We start from the raw sequence: 16,079 nt of genomic DNA on the forward strand, positions 1-16,079 counted from the left end.
GGAAGCAATTTCAGAGGGGCTTGAATGTGTGCTTATTGAGTCAGACAACAAGAGTGTGATTTCTTATCTGCAAAAAGGAATCATGACGTCTCCTCTTCATTTGAGATCTATCCCAGAGGATATTGTGCTTCTTATTTTGAAGCTTATAACTTTACTCTAGTTCTAAGGGAGTATAACAATAAGACTAACTCTCTGGCAAGGAAGGCCCTATCGGTAACGTGTACGATAGTATGGCCTAGTTCAGATCCATGGCTTCTCAAGTTATGTAATTCATAGCCATGAGTTTTCTCGTTTCTTCAATAAATGATTTTCTTTTATAAAAAAAAAAAAAAGAATCAATCTAGCCGCCCAATTCAGTGTTCAATGGGCAATTGTAATAAATAACTTTTAATTTTTTGAAAATCTTTTTTACCTCTACATTAAATACTTTTTGAAAAAAAGAATTATTAAACACATGAAATTATTGCCCCACCCTTATGGAATAAAAAAATTAGCCATATTGATTCCCCCTTGCGCATCATCCGTGACCCGACAATAATCTATTATTGCCCATAATTTTAAAAATAAAACAAGGAAAAATAAAAAAAAATTACCAACTTCTTAATTCTTGATTTGTAAAACAGTGGGAGTTTGGGACTCATTATATTAAACCGCATATGAATGGCGTAAGCTACCTCGTCATAGTCCCAACTCCCAATGGCTTAGTGCCTTCTCCATAATAAAACATTTGACCTTCATAATAGGACTTATCAACGCGGAGCACAACAAAAAGCCCACGTGAGAGAAAAGGAATACTGCTGAGGTAAGCACCAACGTTTATATCTCCGTGCCTCGGCGTTGGAACTTGGAAGTGGTCACTTGTGGGTACTGGAGAGTTGACCTTACATTGTTTGTAATCTCGGAATCGGGAGTGGATCAGTGTATCCGATCGGATTAGATTGACCAAATAAGATGCATTTATCCCTTATTTTCATTAAAAAAAAAAGCTGTTTTTACCGTTTTTTGTATATGTGTATCGGATTGATATCGATATGGGTGATTTTCCCGATTCAAAATCGAGATTATGAATCTTATTTGTCGGTATTACAAAGTGGACCTTCATTGAAATTTCTCTCTCTTATTCTGACCATATGAATGTTATCATTTTCCAAACCCCTCATTGTTTGATTGCCATCATCAATAAATAATAAAGTAATTGTAAAAACATATCTAATGCACGAGGCTCTTGCCATTGCGGGATTTGAGGATGGTCATAATGTTAGTAGTCTTACCCCTACTTTCACAAAGAGAATGTTTCCAAATTCTAACCCGTGACCACTTGGTCATAATGGAGTAACATTTACTCTTGCACCAAGGCCCACCCTCAATAAAGTAGCAATTGTAAATGGTATTTAAATTCAAACAGTTCACTTAAATGACGAAAATGCCATTTTCAAGTGAAGAAGTATGGTTCTTTACACCCATTCTAGTTTGGGAACATCAAGAGTGTGGTGTTAATTTGAAATTGACCGCTGTGACAGAAATTTAGTGTGAGAATAAGCACGGTGGCCACCCTGTTGCGTGGGGGATTAGTCGGGCCAATATGTGCGGATATCCCCCGTAATTACAAAAGAAAAAAAAAAAATTGAAGCTGAACACGAGAGTGTATGCGTTTCGTTAACCAAATCTAAAAATGTCCACTTTTCCCCATTTCAATTAAAATTTCAGTTATTTAAGTTTCAAAGTGGCACGGAAATCATTTTAACAGGAGATCCGTATCTACCCGTATCATCTTTTGGCGCCTATATAAAGCAAGATTGGTTAGTTATCTTTCTCAAATTGCAGAAAACAAATAGTGCTTAATTTTGAGCTTTGCATAGAGTTGAGAAGTGCTTCTGGGTTAGGAATTTTAGCTCTTGAAGTTTTGTAGTTTTAGGTAAGTCTAATGGAGAGTAGTGATGCATATGGATTCAATAGTTTTCGTGGTAACAATTCTTCAATTTGGAGAAACAATGAAGTTGATGTCTTCTCCAAATCTTCTTTAGAACAAGATGATGAAGAAGCTCTGAAATGGGCTGCTCTAGAGAAACTACCAACTTATAACCGTCTCAGAACAGGTGTATTGGCTGGCACAGAAGGTGAGACCACAAAGGAAATTTGTATTAAGAGTCTTGGTTTATCAGAGAGGAAGATTTTGTTAGAAAGGCTTGTCAAAGTTGCAGAGAAAGACAATGAGAATTTCTTGTTGAAGCTCAAGGATCGCCTTGATCGGTAAGAAAAAACCTTCTCCTTCCAAAAACAATGAAAATTCCTGTAGATTTTCATGTATGTCTCCTTAAGTTTATATCTCTGTTTTTCTCTGTCTTTGTTACTCAGAGTTGGAATTGATGTTCCTACAATTGAAGTCCGATTCGAGCATGTAAATGTAGATGCAGAAGCTTATGTTGGAAGCAGAGCTTTACCTACAGTACTCAATTTTTCTGCTAATATGTTAGAGGTAGTCTGTCTACCTGTAAATCATCATAAACTTAAAGAGTTCTTTTTTTTTTGGTTACTCTGTTTCTATCTCAAACAAAACTTACTAATTAATCTGATTTCTGGTTTTAAAGGGGCTCTTGAGCTATCTTCATATTCTCCCAAGTAAAAAGCAACCATTATCAATCCTTCATGATGTTAGTGGAATAATAAAGCCTGGCAGGTGAGAAGACTTGGAAGACAAAATTCCCTGAAGTTTGAAACAATTATCAACTAGTTAGGCTCTGTTGCTAATCCAAGTCTTTGGTTGATCTGAATTTTTGCAGAATTACACTGCTTTTAGGGCCTCCAAGCTCCGGAAAGACAACGTTACTGCGGGCTTTGGCAGGAAAGCTTGATCAAGATCTAAAAGTAGGGAAATGAAACACCTTAATTTGCTATTCCTTTTAAAGTTTTAATTATTCTTGTGTAGTTCTTTTGTAACTCATCTTGAGACGTGAAAACACAAACCTCTTCTCTTGAATCCTCCTTCAGTTCTCTGGAAAAATAACTTACAATGGCCATGAAATGGATGAATTTATCCCACAAAGGACAGCGGCTTATATCAGTCAACAAGATCTTCACATAGGGGAAATGACTGTGAGAGAAACCTTGGCTTTTTCCGCAAGATGTCAAGGGGTAGGAGCCCGATATGGTAAGTTGAACATGTTATCTTTTTTGAGATGGTTAGCTTCAATTAGAAAGGCTTACACTAATGAGTGGTACCTGAATTTGACCAATTATTCCTCAACATTGAAAACCTGCAGAGATGTTATCAGAGTTGTTGAGAAGAGAAAAGGTGGAACATATTAAGCCAGATGCTGACCTTGATGTTTACATGAAGGTGAAGGACCTCTTATGCTACAATAGACAATGCATTCGATAAATTTTGTCATATTATTTCAGGATTATTCCTTGACTAGGATTAAAAAAATTTATGGTTCATTACCCAAATGTATCTTCAGGGGGATTTTCATTTATCCCAAGATTCACTAGCTTGGTTTCATCTTGTCTTTGATTATTCTGTTCAAAATCTCACCTTATAAGAAGAGATTAGTTTCTAGAACTTCACAACCTAATGCAGGAAAATTTTGGTTAATACATTTTCAGGCAGCTGCACTAGATGGACAGGAGGTCAGTGTGATCACAGATTATGTTCTAAAGGTATCAACTCTATAAAAACTCATACAACTGAATAATTATGGAGGATACTTTTTTAAAACATAGCCCAGATTGATTCTGATCATTTTTCATAATACTCCATTAATCTTCTAGATCTTGGGACTTGAGGTTTGCGCTGATACCTTGGTAGGAGATCAAATGCTGAGAGGTATCTCTGGAGGACAAAGAAAACGTGTCACAACAGGTAGAAAAACTTGTATTTCATATGATACCCAATTCAGTCCTGCTCTTTCTCCTCATATATATAATGTAAACTGATCCTTTGGTTTTCGTGATCAATATGATGCAGGGGAGATGCTGGTTGGACCAGCAAGGGTGCTTTTCATGGATGAGATATCGACTGGTTTGGACAGTTCGACAACTTTCCAAATTGTGAATTCACTTAAGCAATACATCCACATTCTAAAAGAGACAGCAGTAATCTCTCTCCTCCAGCCAGCTCCAGAGACTTACAATCTATTTGATGACATTATTCTCCTGTCAGATGGGCACCTTATTTACCAGGGTCCCCGTGAGCATGTGCTTGAGTTCTTTGAATCCATGGGATTCAAATGTCCAGAAAGGAAGGGAGTTGCTGACTTTTTGCAAGAAGTATTGTCCATCAAAACCCTATTCCTTTTGGTACATTTGTTTCTTCTCTATCTAGCTTTTAGTAAATCTGGGAACTATATTTCATGGATTTGACAGGTGACATCTAGGAAGGATCAAAAACAATACTGGGCATGTAAAGATGAACCTTACAGATTTATTCCAGTCGACGAATTTGCTAAGGCATTTCAGTCATTCCACATTGCTCAGAAGCTAGAAAATGAACTTTCCATCCCATTTGATAAGACAAAGAGTCACCCTGCTGCCTTACATACAAATAAATATGGTATTAACAAGAAGGAACTGTTAAAAGCCTGCATATCAAGAGAACTATTGCTAATGAAGAGAAACTCTTTTGTCTACATCTTCAAGATATCACAGGTGAGTAATGGACTTCATCAAGTTTGTTGTTTCAGTAATTTCTAGTCATTTCAATAATTCTAAGTTTTTTTTTTTTTTTCCAGCTTACTCTTATGGCTTTCATAACTATGACAATCTTCCTGCGTACTGAGATGCACCGAGATTCAGTAACGGATGGTCAGATTTATATGGGTGCTTTGTTCTTCTCTCTCGTCGTTATTATGTTTAATGGATTCGCAGAGCTTTCCATGACTGTCATGAAGCTTCCTATATTTTACAAGCAAAGAGACCTCCTCTTCTATCCTTCTTGGGCATACTTATTGCCCACATGGATACTAAAGATCCCAATCACACTAGTTGAAGTTGCTATTTGGGTGTTCATGACTTACTATGTCATAGGCTTTGATCCAAACGTCTCAAGGTAACTACCAATTGAAATAGTTCATAGTGTCTCCTGAAAGTCTCTGTCTTTTATTTGGAATTTGTTGTCTGGGAATTGACTGGGAGAATTCACCGCAGGCTATTCAAACAGTACCTTCTGCTTTCATGCGTTAACCAAATGGCATTTAGTTTGTTCCGATTCATCGGAACACTGGGGAGGAATATGATCATTGCAAACACATTTGGGTCCTTTGCATTACTTATATTCATGGCTCTTGGTGGATTTGTCTTGTCACGAGGTATAAATTAGAACTAAATCGAGAGTTTTGTTTTCTAGATAAGTATTAAACAGAAAGCTTTAATTTTCTTTATGATAGCTCTCTGTTTTAGGTTCAACTTGATAAGAACATTCTTTCTTTGTCACAGATAATATAAAGAAATGGTGGATATGGGGCTACTGGATCTCTCCTTTGATGTATGGGCAAAATGCGCTAGTAGTGAATGAGTTTCTTGGGAAAAGTTGGAGTCAGGTAAGTTTCCTTTTCTTTCATTTTTGTTTTTTAATCTAGAAAGAAGAATAAATGAGAAGATGATCTTCATCAAGGTTAACTGACATTTGAGTTTTATTTACATGTTAATAGGTTCAACCCAATTCTACAGAGGCATTAGGAGTGTTAGTACTAAAGGCTCGTGGGGTCTTCCCTGAAGCTTATTGGTATTGGATTGGAGTAGGGGCATTGATAGGTTATACTTTCCTGTTCAATGCTCTTTCTACTTTGGCACTGTCTTATCTCAATCGTGAGTATACTTTAGTTTTAACTTTTGAAATTTTCAAAACTGTCATTATGTTCTAATAATTGGATAAATTTATTTCAGCATTTGAGAAACCTCAAGCAGTTCTATCTGAAGAGAGCTTGATTGAGAAGAATACAAACAGAACTGGAGAATCTATTGAGCTATCATCCAAGGGAAAGAGTTCTATAGGTTGATACTCATTCTAATGTGAATAAGCTGAATGCATTTCCTCTATTTACTTTCAATTTATGACGATAATTAAATGTTGTAAATGCAGGCAGACGAGAAGATATTAAAAGAAGTATGTCATCCAAGTCTTCGTCTACAAGGGTAGTGGATACTGATGCCAATCAGAACAGGAAGCGTGGAATGGTTCTTCCCTTTGAACCTGTTTCCCTCACCTTTGAAGAAATTAGATATTCCGTGGATATTCCACAGGTAGCTTAAGATTCAAAGTATTGGCAATTATGAATATTAGAACAGTGGACTTCTTTCCGGTAGAGTTCTATTGAATGCAATAATAATGAGCAGGCTAACTGAAAATGCAGGAAATGAAAGCACAAGGTATTACAGAGGACCGGCTGGAGCTTCTAAAGGGAGTTAGTGGAGCTTTTAGGCCAGGAGTTCTTACAGCTCTAATGGGTGTCAGTGGTGCTGGTAAGACTACTTTGATGGATGTGTTGGCTGGAAGGAAAACTGGAGGAAATATTGAGGGAAGCATCAAAATATCCGGTTACCCTAAGAATCAGGAAACATTTGCTCGCGTATCAGGATACTGTGAACAGAATGATATCCACTCCCCTCATGTTACTGTCTACGAGTCCTTACTCTATTCTGCTTGGCTTCGGTTACCTTCTGAAGTCAATTCTGCCACTAGAAAGGTACATGATAAAGATTTATTAACCCTTTTTTGAGCTTTGTTTTGGAGTTGTTGGGTAGTTACTAATTAAAAAAATTAATGATTGTAGATGTTCATTGAGGAGGTCATGGAGCTTGTAGAGCTGACCTCATTGAGGGAAGCACTGGTAGGGCTGCCAGGAATAAATGGTCTCTCAACAGAGCAGCGCAAGAGACTAACCATCGCTGTTGAACTCGTTGCCAACCCTTCAATTGTATTCATGGATGAGCCAACCTCTGGCCTTGATGCAAGGGCAGCAGCAATAGTGATGAGAACAGTGAGAAACATTGTAGACACTGGAAGAACAGTGGTGTGCACCATCCACCAGCCAAGCATCGACATATTTGATGCTTTTGATGAGGTAGTCAGAAATGTTTGAGATTAATGAACTAGTAGTAACCTATTGTATTGTAGCTTTTTTAGAACTTATCAAATACTTATGCCTTGGATACTATTCAACAGCTGTTCTTAATGAAGCAAGGAGGACAAGAAATATATGTCGGCCCACTGGGGACACATGCTTGTCATTTGATCAATTACTTTGAGGTGAGCCGAACTATGGAAACCAAACCTCAATAAGTAACTAAAATCTTGTTGACACTTTCCATATTCCAGGCTTAGTGCAGTCATTGATAAATATAGTTGTTGTTTTATGAAGGCAATAGAAGGAGTCAGTAAAATAAAAGACGGTTATAATCCAGCAACATGGATGTTGGAGGTGACAACAACAGCCCAAGAAGCAGCACTAGGAGTCAACTTCAGTGAAACTTATAAGAATTCAGAACTGTACAGGTAGGGGGTGACTTTTAAATTCTCTTTCAATGAAGTTTGATGTGCCAAAGTTGGAACACTTATTAGTTTGTAGTTGTAGCTCTTAATATTCTTATAAATTAATCATTCAGGAGGAATAGATCAATGATTCAGGAACTGGGTAAACCTAGCCCAGGATCAAATGACCTTTATTTTCCTACTCAGTACTCCCAGCCTTTCTTCATCCAATGCATAGCCTGCCTCTGGAAACAACATTGGTCATACTGGCGGAATCCACCATACACTGCCGTTAGGCTCTTCTTCACAACTATCATAGCTCTGATGTTTGGGTCAATGTTTTGGGCTCTTGGATCTAGAAGGTAACTTATCCTATACAGTGAACTCTTATTATGCTCTTCTCCTTTTATTTTTTTTGTGTCCGATATCAATTTTGATTTGGATATTGAAAAAACTGCAGCCAAAAGCAACAGGACATCTTTAATGCAATGGGTTCTATGTATGCTGCTATTATCTTTCTTGGGGTATCAAATTCTTCCTCAGTGCAGCCTGTTGTAGCTATTGAAAGGGCAGTTTTCTATAGAGAGAGGGCTGCTGGAATGTACTCTGCATTGCCATATGCTTTTGCCCAAGTAAGCACTTTTCAATCATTATATGATCAACATGACTGAGTTTTTTTTTTTCTTTTTTTTCTTTTTTCCTTTCTATATTAAACAAAATTACAGTTTAATTGTCTCATATGTTTCTCATCAAATGCATTTCTTTCTGGTGTAGGTCATGATTGAACTTCCATATGTCTTCATACAGGCTGTAGTATACGCGCTTATAGTGTATTCAATGATCGGATTTCACTGGACTGTTGCAAAGTTCTTTTGGTACCTATTCTTCATGTACTTCACATTGTTATACTACACCTTTTATGGTATGATGGCAGTGGCATTGACACCCAACCAACACATGGCTTCTATAGTTTCCTCGGCATTCTATGCAATATGGAATGTTTTCTCAGGATTCCTAATTCCAAGAACAGTATGTTCCCATGATTCCCCTCTCCCCCCCCCCTCATTTTTAGAGGGTACAATAAATAGAATTAATTTATTTTTATTTATTAATTCATTTTATGTTCATTACAGAGGATTCCTGTCTGGTGGAGGTGGTACTACTGGATCAGCCCTGTTTCTTGGACATTGTACGGATTGGTGGTGTCACAGTATGGAGATATACAGGAAAAGCTTGAATCAGGCAGCAGTGTAGAAGATTTTGTGAGGAACTATTTTGGATTTAGACATGAATTTTTAGGAGTGGTTTCTGTTGTGATTGTTGCCTTCCCTACTCTTTTTGCATTCATATTTGCTTTTTCAATTAAGGCAATTAACTTCCAGAAAAGATAAGAAGAGAATGCTCGCAGAATAAAGAGAAAAAAAAAATGAAGTATTAGCAGCAGTTAGAGCCATTATAGAAGCTCTCAAGGATCTAAACTTTGACTGTTATTTCATTGTGTCACATTGCATATAAATAACAGGGTGTACTGTACAGTGTATAACTTTATATCCACAGCAATAAACTGAATTGAAATTTTCAATTTTTTGTTTGTTAGGAAGAACTTCCAGTATTGTTTATTTCAGAAGAATTATAAGGATAAAACAGAGGCCATTTTCTTGTAGACAATGTTGAATTTTTAATACAATCTGCAATAGTCAGCATTGGCTTACAGTAAACAAAACCATTGCAAAAACTGAGAGCACAGTAATTTTGGATCCTTCATACATGACTACTGTGATGTTTCGAAATTCTTTTGTAAGCTCTTGATAGTCAAGCATAAAATATTTTCTCTTCCACGCTATTGTGCAGCCATGAATCTTAATACTTTTTCTGGTCTTTCATAATTGTCTTTCCCATTAAAAAGTCTTCTTTGAAAGATTGTACTTCTACTCCCTCTGCCAAACAAGGAGGAACAATCTTTATGCTTGTTTTTGAGGATCTTAGAGCCTTCATGAACACTGGCAACTTAAGCCCCATACACCTTCAATTTTGCAGCTCCTTGTGGTGGTGATTCCAATCTTCTATCCATGCTGCTATCATTTTTTGTCACTCCAGAAAATTTTAGCTGCTCACATTACTGTGGACTCTAGTGGCCGTAGGGACCTGGACTCTTACAAGCAATGACCCATTACTGTCAAGTCTATCGCTTTGGCTGAGCGAGGGAGATTTTCCCTTCTGAAATTTTTGGGAGATCAAAGATCCCATAGACCTTAGTTAATAATCCTTCATTCTACAACTTATTGAATACCACACCTAACAACATACTCAAATCAAAGAATTGCCTTGTTGGTCTTTATTGTGGATTAGCCTCAATTGTGAAGGTCTGAGCTGAGTTATTTATAGACACTTTCTAATTGCAAGCTACAACATTGACTTCCATCTCATTATTGTAGGAATATTGTTTCTTAAATTCCTTCACAATGTCTTTTCAAGTGAGAGTTTGGGAAGGTTCTAGAGATATTAACAAGCGTAGAGCTGGCTCAGTTAGAGTCAGTTGAAAGGCTTGGCCCATCTGTTCAGTGATAATTCTCATTTGACCTATATAGGCCCTAAAGTGTGCTCTTAGGTCACCAATTCCGTCAAGCTTGTCAATTTGCAATTTAATTTTCAAGCAAATGGGCCTCAAGGAAGAAACATTTGGTTAGCTCATGTTGGCACGATCTTGATTCTATGTCAATTTCTACTTGGTCTACACATTGAAGATCATATAACCCTGATTTGGGATCGCAAAAATCAATGTAAACTTAAGAGAATGGATCAAGATTATATATTCTTTTTTCTTTTTTTTGATAAAATAGTAATTATATTAACTAGAGAAGAGAAATATCAGACATATACATATTATTCTTGAACGTTTGGCTTTGATGGCCAGATCATGAGCAGACTGGATAAAGCATGTATTCTGTTTAGAGATACATAAATTAGGAAAAGCAGTCAAAATGTTCTTAATGTCCCACAAAACAGTAAAAACCTTCAACGGCCATTGCATAGTAGATTGTATGAGCCATTGATTCAGTTCCGTGCAATCAGTCCAGATGGTGAGAGTAGCGTCGTGCCATGATACTATTTGCTATAGTCCAAGCAGCAGTCCTTTGCTTCTGCTTCCTGTGCTGAGCTTGCATGAACAAAAGCAGAACAAGCAGATAAAAATTGTTTGTTTTGAATGATGATAGCCGCCCATCCTGCATCCCCTAAGTCTTTTAGGAAACTGCCATCACAGATAATAGTCAAGGAATCAGCATTGGTAAGGTCAAGTATTTCCCTAATGGTGGGTGAGGCCTGAAGAGGATTAAGATGAGCTTCTGGGCCAGTCTTGGGTGCATGGGGTAGAAGGTGTAGTTCTCCAATCCATCAGTTGATGTTGTTGATTATGGATAGAGGGTTTTGGGGGGGGGGGGGGGGGATATGGATACCCAACACCGATTTCTTTCAGACCAAATACAGTAATAGGTGATAGAGAAGATAGCTAAAACGAATTTGAGATCAAAGGAAGGCTAGGGGGGGTATAGAGGGAATAGAAGAGGTCAAGGATGGAGTTAGCTGTTAGGGATTCAGTGCGCAAACCCAATGGTCCTGCAGACCAGATATGTTTGGAAAATTCACATGATATGAAGAGATGCCAAGGTGTTTCATTGTGGTATTTATGAAACATAAAAAAGGTCCTGAATTGGTAGGAATTTTGATAGGGCTAACCAAGTTCCTAATCCATTCCGGAAAAGTTTGAATTTAGGATGAATTTTGAGAGACCAAATTAACTTCCCAATTGGTTTGAAAGAACTCACAGGGGAGAGGAGGGATTATTGAAAGATGGATCATCTAGGAGTACTCGGGCTGCCACCTTTGTGGTAAGGTTCCCAGTTTTAGTGACGGGGCAAAAGATGAAATCATCATGTGGATGGGTTGTTAAAGGAATATTGGTGATACTGTTTGCTGTGTGAGGTGGAAAAATGAAATGTAAGAGTGATAGATTCCAACTTTTGCCACTTAGGAGATCAAAGACAGCAATGTAAGGAGGTCTGTGATGACATGGTTGAATGATAAAAGGAGGGGAAATTCCAGATATCCAATTGCAATCCCAAAGAGAGATCTGAGAGTCAGTCCCTACTCTCCATTGAGTCATTTTCCGCAAGGAAGGAAGAATGTGTGCTATACTATTCCAAATCCAAGATCCCTTCTTTGGTTTAATGTTGAAACTTAAAGGGGAAGGAATTTGGAAAATATCTGGCCTTAAGCAACTTGCTCCATAATGAAGTGAGGTTTTTTTTATCATTTGTCATCTCTTACAATTGTACATGTTTCACCCTTATCTCATTCACCTACCACAGACTTCCTTTGTATATATATACCTTCCATATTTGTAGAAGATTAGGTAGGTAAGATATACTGTAATTATGTAATTATCTTCCATATTAGTAGGAGATTAGGTAGGTAAGATTCTTTTTGTATATATTATCCTATTGTACACACAATAAGAGATATACAATTGAGTTTGAAATTCAAACTTAACACCATCCAAGCCAAATGAGAAGAGCCTCATTTTGGAGGGATGAGGGGTGGAAGCCCAAACCACCACTAGTCTTATGATGACAAATAGATTTCCAAGAGATGAGAGTGAGCTTTTTATCTTTAGATTTAGCTCCCCTCCAAAACCGAGAATTAATGGAGTCTAAAGTGGTGTGAATGGATTTTGGTAACAAAAAGCAAAACATCAAGTAAGTCGGCATCGAACAAAGGACAGATTATATATTATTGTCCGTCAATTTTATTTACATTAGATTATATATAAGGGAGAATCTTTCTCCAACGGTTCTCTCTACCAACCACCAGCTGGAAGATAAGAAGAGCCTTGCTCTAACGGCTATCTCAGCCAACCTAAAAGATAGGAATCCAATCAAGGAAACCCAATATAGTAGGTGGATTACTCAATATCCCATTACCATGTATAGAGGGATTCGTACCTCAACCACTGCATCTATTCCCTCAATCTCTCCACCTCCTAATCAAGAATCCTTAATATATAAGGACTGTAATCTCATTGAATATAAATACACAAAAAAGAGCATTCTCACTGTGGACGTAGGTTGTTCTAACTGAACCACATTAAATCTGGTCTCTCTCTCTCTCTTTTCTCTTCTCCTTTCAATCTTTACAGTCCTAATTTAACATGGCATCAGAGCACCAGGCCGCATCTGGGTTTCTTTCTTCTCCCACCACTGGTAACAGCTTTCCCTCCCTCAACAACTTTCTTTCAATCAAACTTTCTGATTCGAATTATTTACTGTGGAAATCCCAATTAGTCCCTCTTCTAAAGAGTTATGAACTAATTGGAATTGTCGATGGAAGCAATCCTTGTCCACCACAAACTCTTCCACCCACCAGCACTGCACTCAACGAAGCAGGCTCTTCTACAACCAATCAAAATCCAGCATATCTGAAATGGATCCGCCAAGACCAACTCCTTATGTGTTGGCTCATTGCATCCCTAACCAAACCTATGCATGCTCAGATTGTAGGCTGCACAACCTCCAGAGAGGTTTGGACGAGTCTTGAACGCTTGTACTCCACAGCTTCAACTGCTTGCATTATGCAACTTCGATTTCAATTACAAAATCTCAAGCGTGGCAACTCTTCTATCCACAATTACTTGCTGCGGATCAAAAGTACTGTAGACCAACTTGCAGCTGTTGGAAAAGCCATCTTTGATGAGGATCTCTGCTTATATGTCCTCATTGGTTTAGGAATTGAATATGCTGCCTTCGTTACTTTAGTCTCAACACGCGGCAGCACTCCATTCACATACACCGAACTCCAAGGTATGTTGCTGACTCAAGAACTTCGTCTCAAAGAGGATCAGGCTTTTGAACTATCCCAACCAGTAGCAAATGTTGTTGTTCAATCATCCAATTCTCGTGGAGGTAGACCTTATCGTGGTGGTTACCACAACTGTGGCCGCCAAGGCAATAGAGGACGTCCCTCGCGTGGCAGGTATGGACATTTTCGTTCACCAATAGTACCCCATCAAGGGTATAATAATCCCACTACTGGACAACAACAGCCACCATCCTACTATTGTCAAATATGCAACCGAATTGGGCATAAGGCCTTGGACTGTAGGCAGCATTTTAACCACGCATATCAGGCTACTGCTACAGGTCCTATATCCGTTCATATGGTTGAATACCCACCAGCTTCCTCCAATGTTGATACACACTAGTATCCCGATTCCGGAGCGACAAATCATATAACTGCTGCTTTGGAAAATTTGCATATCTCTCAGCCTTACACAGGTTCGGATCATGTTCAAATCGGAAATGGAACAGGTTTGCCCATAACTCACACTGGTAAATCATCTATTGCCTCTTCATCTATGCCTTTAACTCTTCAAAATATATTGCATGTGCCTGACATCACTCGTAATTTATTATCTGTTTCACAATTTACACGTGATAATAATATTATTTTTGAATTTCATCCTGACACGTGTTTTGTGAAGGACCGAGCAACGGGGAGGTGTCTTCTACAGGGCACACTTAAAGGCGGGCTCTACCAGATGACTCTCAATAAAACAGTACCTATCAATAAATATTCTCCTAAAGCTTTGATTGGAGAAACGACCTCTCTTCAACAGTGGCATAATCGGTTAGGGCATCCTGCCTTACGAACCGTTCGTCGTATTGCACAAGATTTTCATTTACCTATTTCTTCTCAAAAAGAATTTTCAATTTGTAGTGCATGTCAAGCAGGAAAGAGTCATAAACTTCCTTTTAATATTTCAAATTAAAAATCTTCAGGCCCTCTTGATTTAATATTTTCGGATGTTTGGGGACCCTCCCCAATCATATCTACTGATGGTCACCGTTATTATGTCATCTTTATTGATGATTTTAGCAAATTTATTTGGTATTTTCCATTCACACTAAAATCTGAAGTTTATGGTATTTTTCAAAAATTCAAAATGCTTGTTGAAAATTTGTTCAATCGTAAGATTAAAAGGTTTCATAGTGATTGGGGTGGTGAATACCGTACGGTATCTACCTACCTTGAACAAGTCGGGATTGAGCATCGACTTTCCTGCCCCCACACACATGAACAAAATGGGGCAGCAGAACGCTGCCACCGCCATATTGTTGAAATTGGGCTCTCTTTACTAGCTCACTCATCTGTCCCAAGACAATTTTGGCACCATGCTTTTGAAACCGCAGTGTTTCTAATCAATAGACTACCGACAGTTGTCCTTGGAAACCAATCTCCGGTTTTGAAATTATTTGGCACACACCCTACCTATGATAACCTAAGAGTTTTTGGTTGTGCCTGCTACCCACTTCTAAGACCATACAATAAACATAAATTAGATTTCAGTTCTCGGATCCATGTGTTTTTAGGGTATAGCTCCAAACACCGTGGCTATAAGTGTTATGATCGTGAAGCAAAACGTTTCACCATCTCTAGTCATGTAATCTTTGATGAAGCCAGATTCCCATTCAAGATCGACACAACACACTTTCCACCACCAGTGGTTACCCAACCATCGCTTCTTGGACCACCACCCATAGTTGATTGGGTATTACCTAACCAAATGGCATCCCGGCAGCCACCCCTACACCCTCTATTCCAACAACTACATCATCGACCACCATCCCATCCCCAGCCTCAAACCCAATCATCACTACTTCCTCCTCATCAACTTCAAATGACCTAGGTTCTCTTCCATCAATTGATTTGGTTGTTGACTTACCCATTGCCCAGCCAACAAGAAATCAACATCCCATGGTAACTCGCACAAAGGATGGCACTCGGAAGCCCAAAACCTTTTTTACCATCACCAAAACAGATACCTCTACCACCACTGAACCTACAACCTTTGCCCAAGCAAATCGTTATGCCCATTGGTGTCAGGCTATGGATTCTGAATTCAATGCCCTTCTCAAAAATAGGACTTGGACTCTTGTTCCACCCACTCCATCTCAAAATGTGGTAGGTTGCAAATGGGTCTTTCGAATCAAGCGTAAGGCCGATGGGAGTATAGACCGCTACAAAGCCCGACTTGTGGCCAAAGGATACAATAAAAAAGAAGGGCTTGATTATAATGAGACTTTTAGCCCTGTGGTAGAGCCCACTACGATCTGTTTGGTTCTATCCATCGCTCTCACAAGATCTTGGCCAATTCGACAACTTGACATCCAAAATGCCTTCCTACATGGCATTCTAAATGAGGAAGTGTTCATGCATCAGCCACCTGGTTTTACTAATTCAAATTTTCCTTCCCATGTTTGCAGGTTACACAAATCCCTCTATGGTCTAAAACAGGCTCCAAGGGCCTGGTTTGATAGACTCAGTTCCTTCCTCCTTGAAAATGGCTTTGAAGGTTCAAAGACCGATACGTCTTTATTCATATACCACAAACCTGAAGGAACAATATACATTCTAATTTATGTGGACGACATCATCCTAACCGGTACAAGTGATGCTATTCTACAAACTTTTCTAGCAAAAATAAGCAATGCTTTTGCTATCAAAGATATGGGCCCTTTACATTACTTCGTTGGTGTAAGTGTTGAAGCAATGGTTACTG

At 38.4% G+C, this 16,079-nt stretch overlaps 1 protein-coding gene and 1 long non-coding RNA gene across 2 annotated transcripts; one reads left to right on the forward strand and one right to left on the reverse strand.

The window, feature by feature from the left end:
• The first annotated feature begins 1,906 nt into the window (after positions 1-1,906).
• LOC122658744 (pleiotropic drug resistance protein 1-like) lies at positions 1,907-8,930 on the forward strand. Its single transcript, XM_043853836.1, has 24 exons — positions 1,907-2,250; positions 2,356-2,476; positions 2,589-2,677; positions 2,781-2,865; positions 2,989-3,148; positions 3,261-3,337; positions 3,604-3,657; positions 3,769-3,859; positions 3,965-4,266; positions 4,363-4,644; positions 4,728-5,044; positions 5,143-5,303; positions 5,431-5,534; positions 5,646-5,802; positions 5,881-5,988; positions 6,077-6,237; positions 6,348-6,680; positions 6,768-7,058; positions 7,160-7,243; positions 7,356-7,489; positions 7,600-7,827; positions 7,926-8,097; positions 8,240-8,494; positions 8,599-8,930. The coding sequence occupies exons 1-24, from the start codon at positions 1,925-1,927 to the stop codon at positions 8,854-8,856; spliced, it is 4,350 nt and encodes a 1,449-aa protein (XP_043709771.1). The 5' UTR covers positions 1,907-1,924; the 3' UTR covers positions 8,857-8,930.
• On the reverse strand, positions 3,220-4,538 carry LOC122658748. Its single transcript, XR_006332490.1, has 2 exons — positions 4,417-4,538; positions 3,220-3,254 (listed from the first exon to the last, which is right to left on the reverse strand). It is a non-coding gene; the product is annotated as an uncharacterized LOC122658748 (long non-coding RNA).
• Positions 8,931-16,079: the final 7,149 nt, after the last annotated feature.

This window comes from Telopea speciosissima, chromosome 4 (genome assembly GCF_018873765.1).
Source record: "Telopea speciosissima isolate NSW1024214 ecotype Mountain lineage chromosome 4, Tspe_v1, whole genome shotgun sequence".
In the NCBI taxonomy this organism is placed as follows: domain Eukaryota; kingdom Viridiplantae; phylum Streptophyta; class Magnoliopsida; order Proteales; family Proteaceae; genus Telopea; species Telopea speciosissima.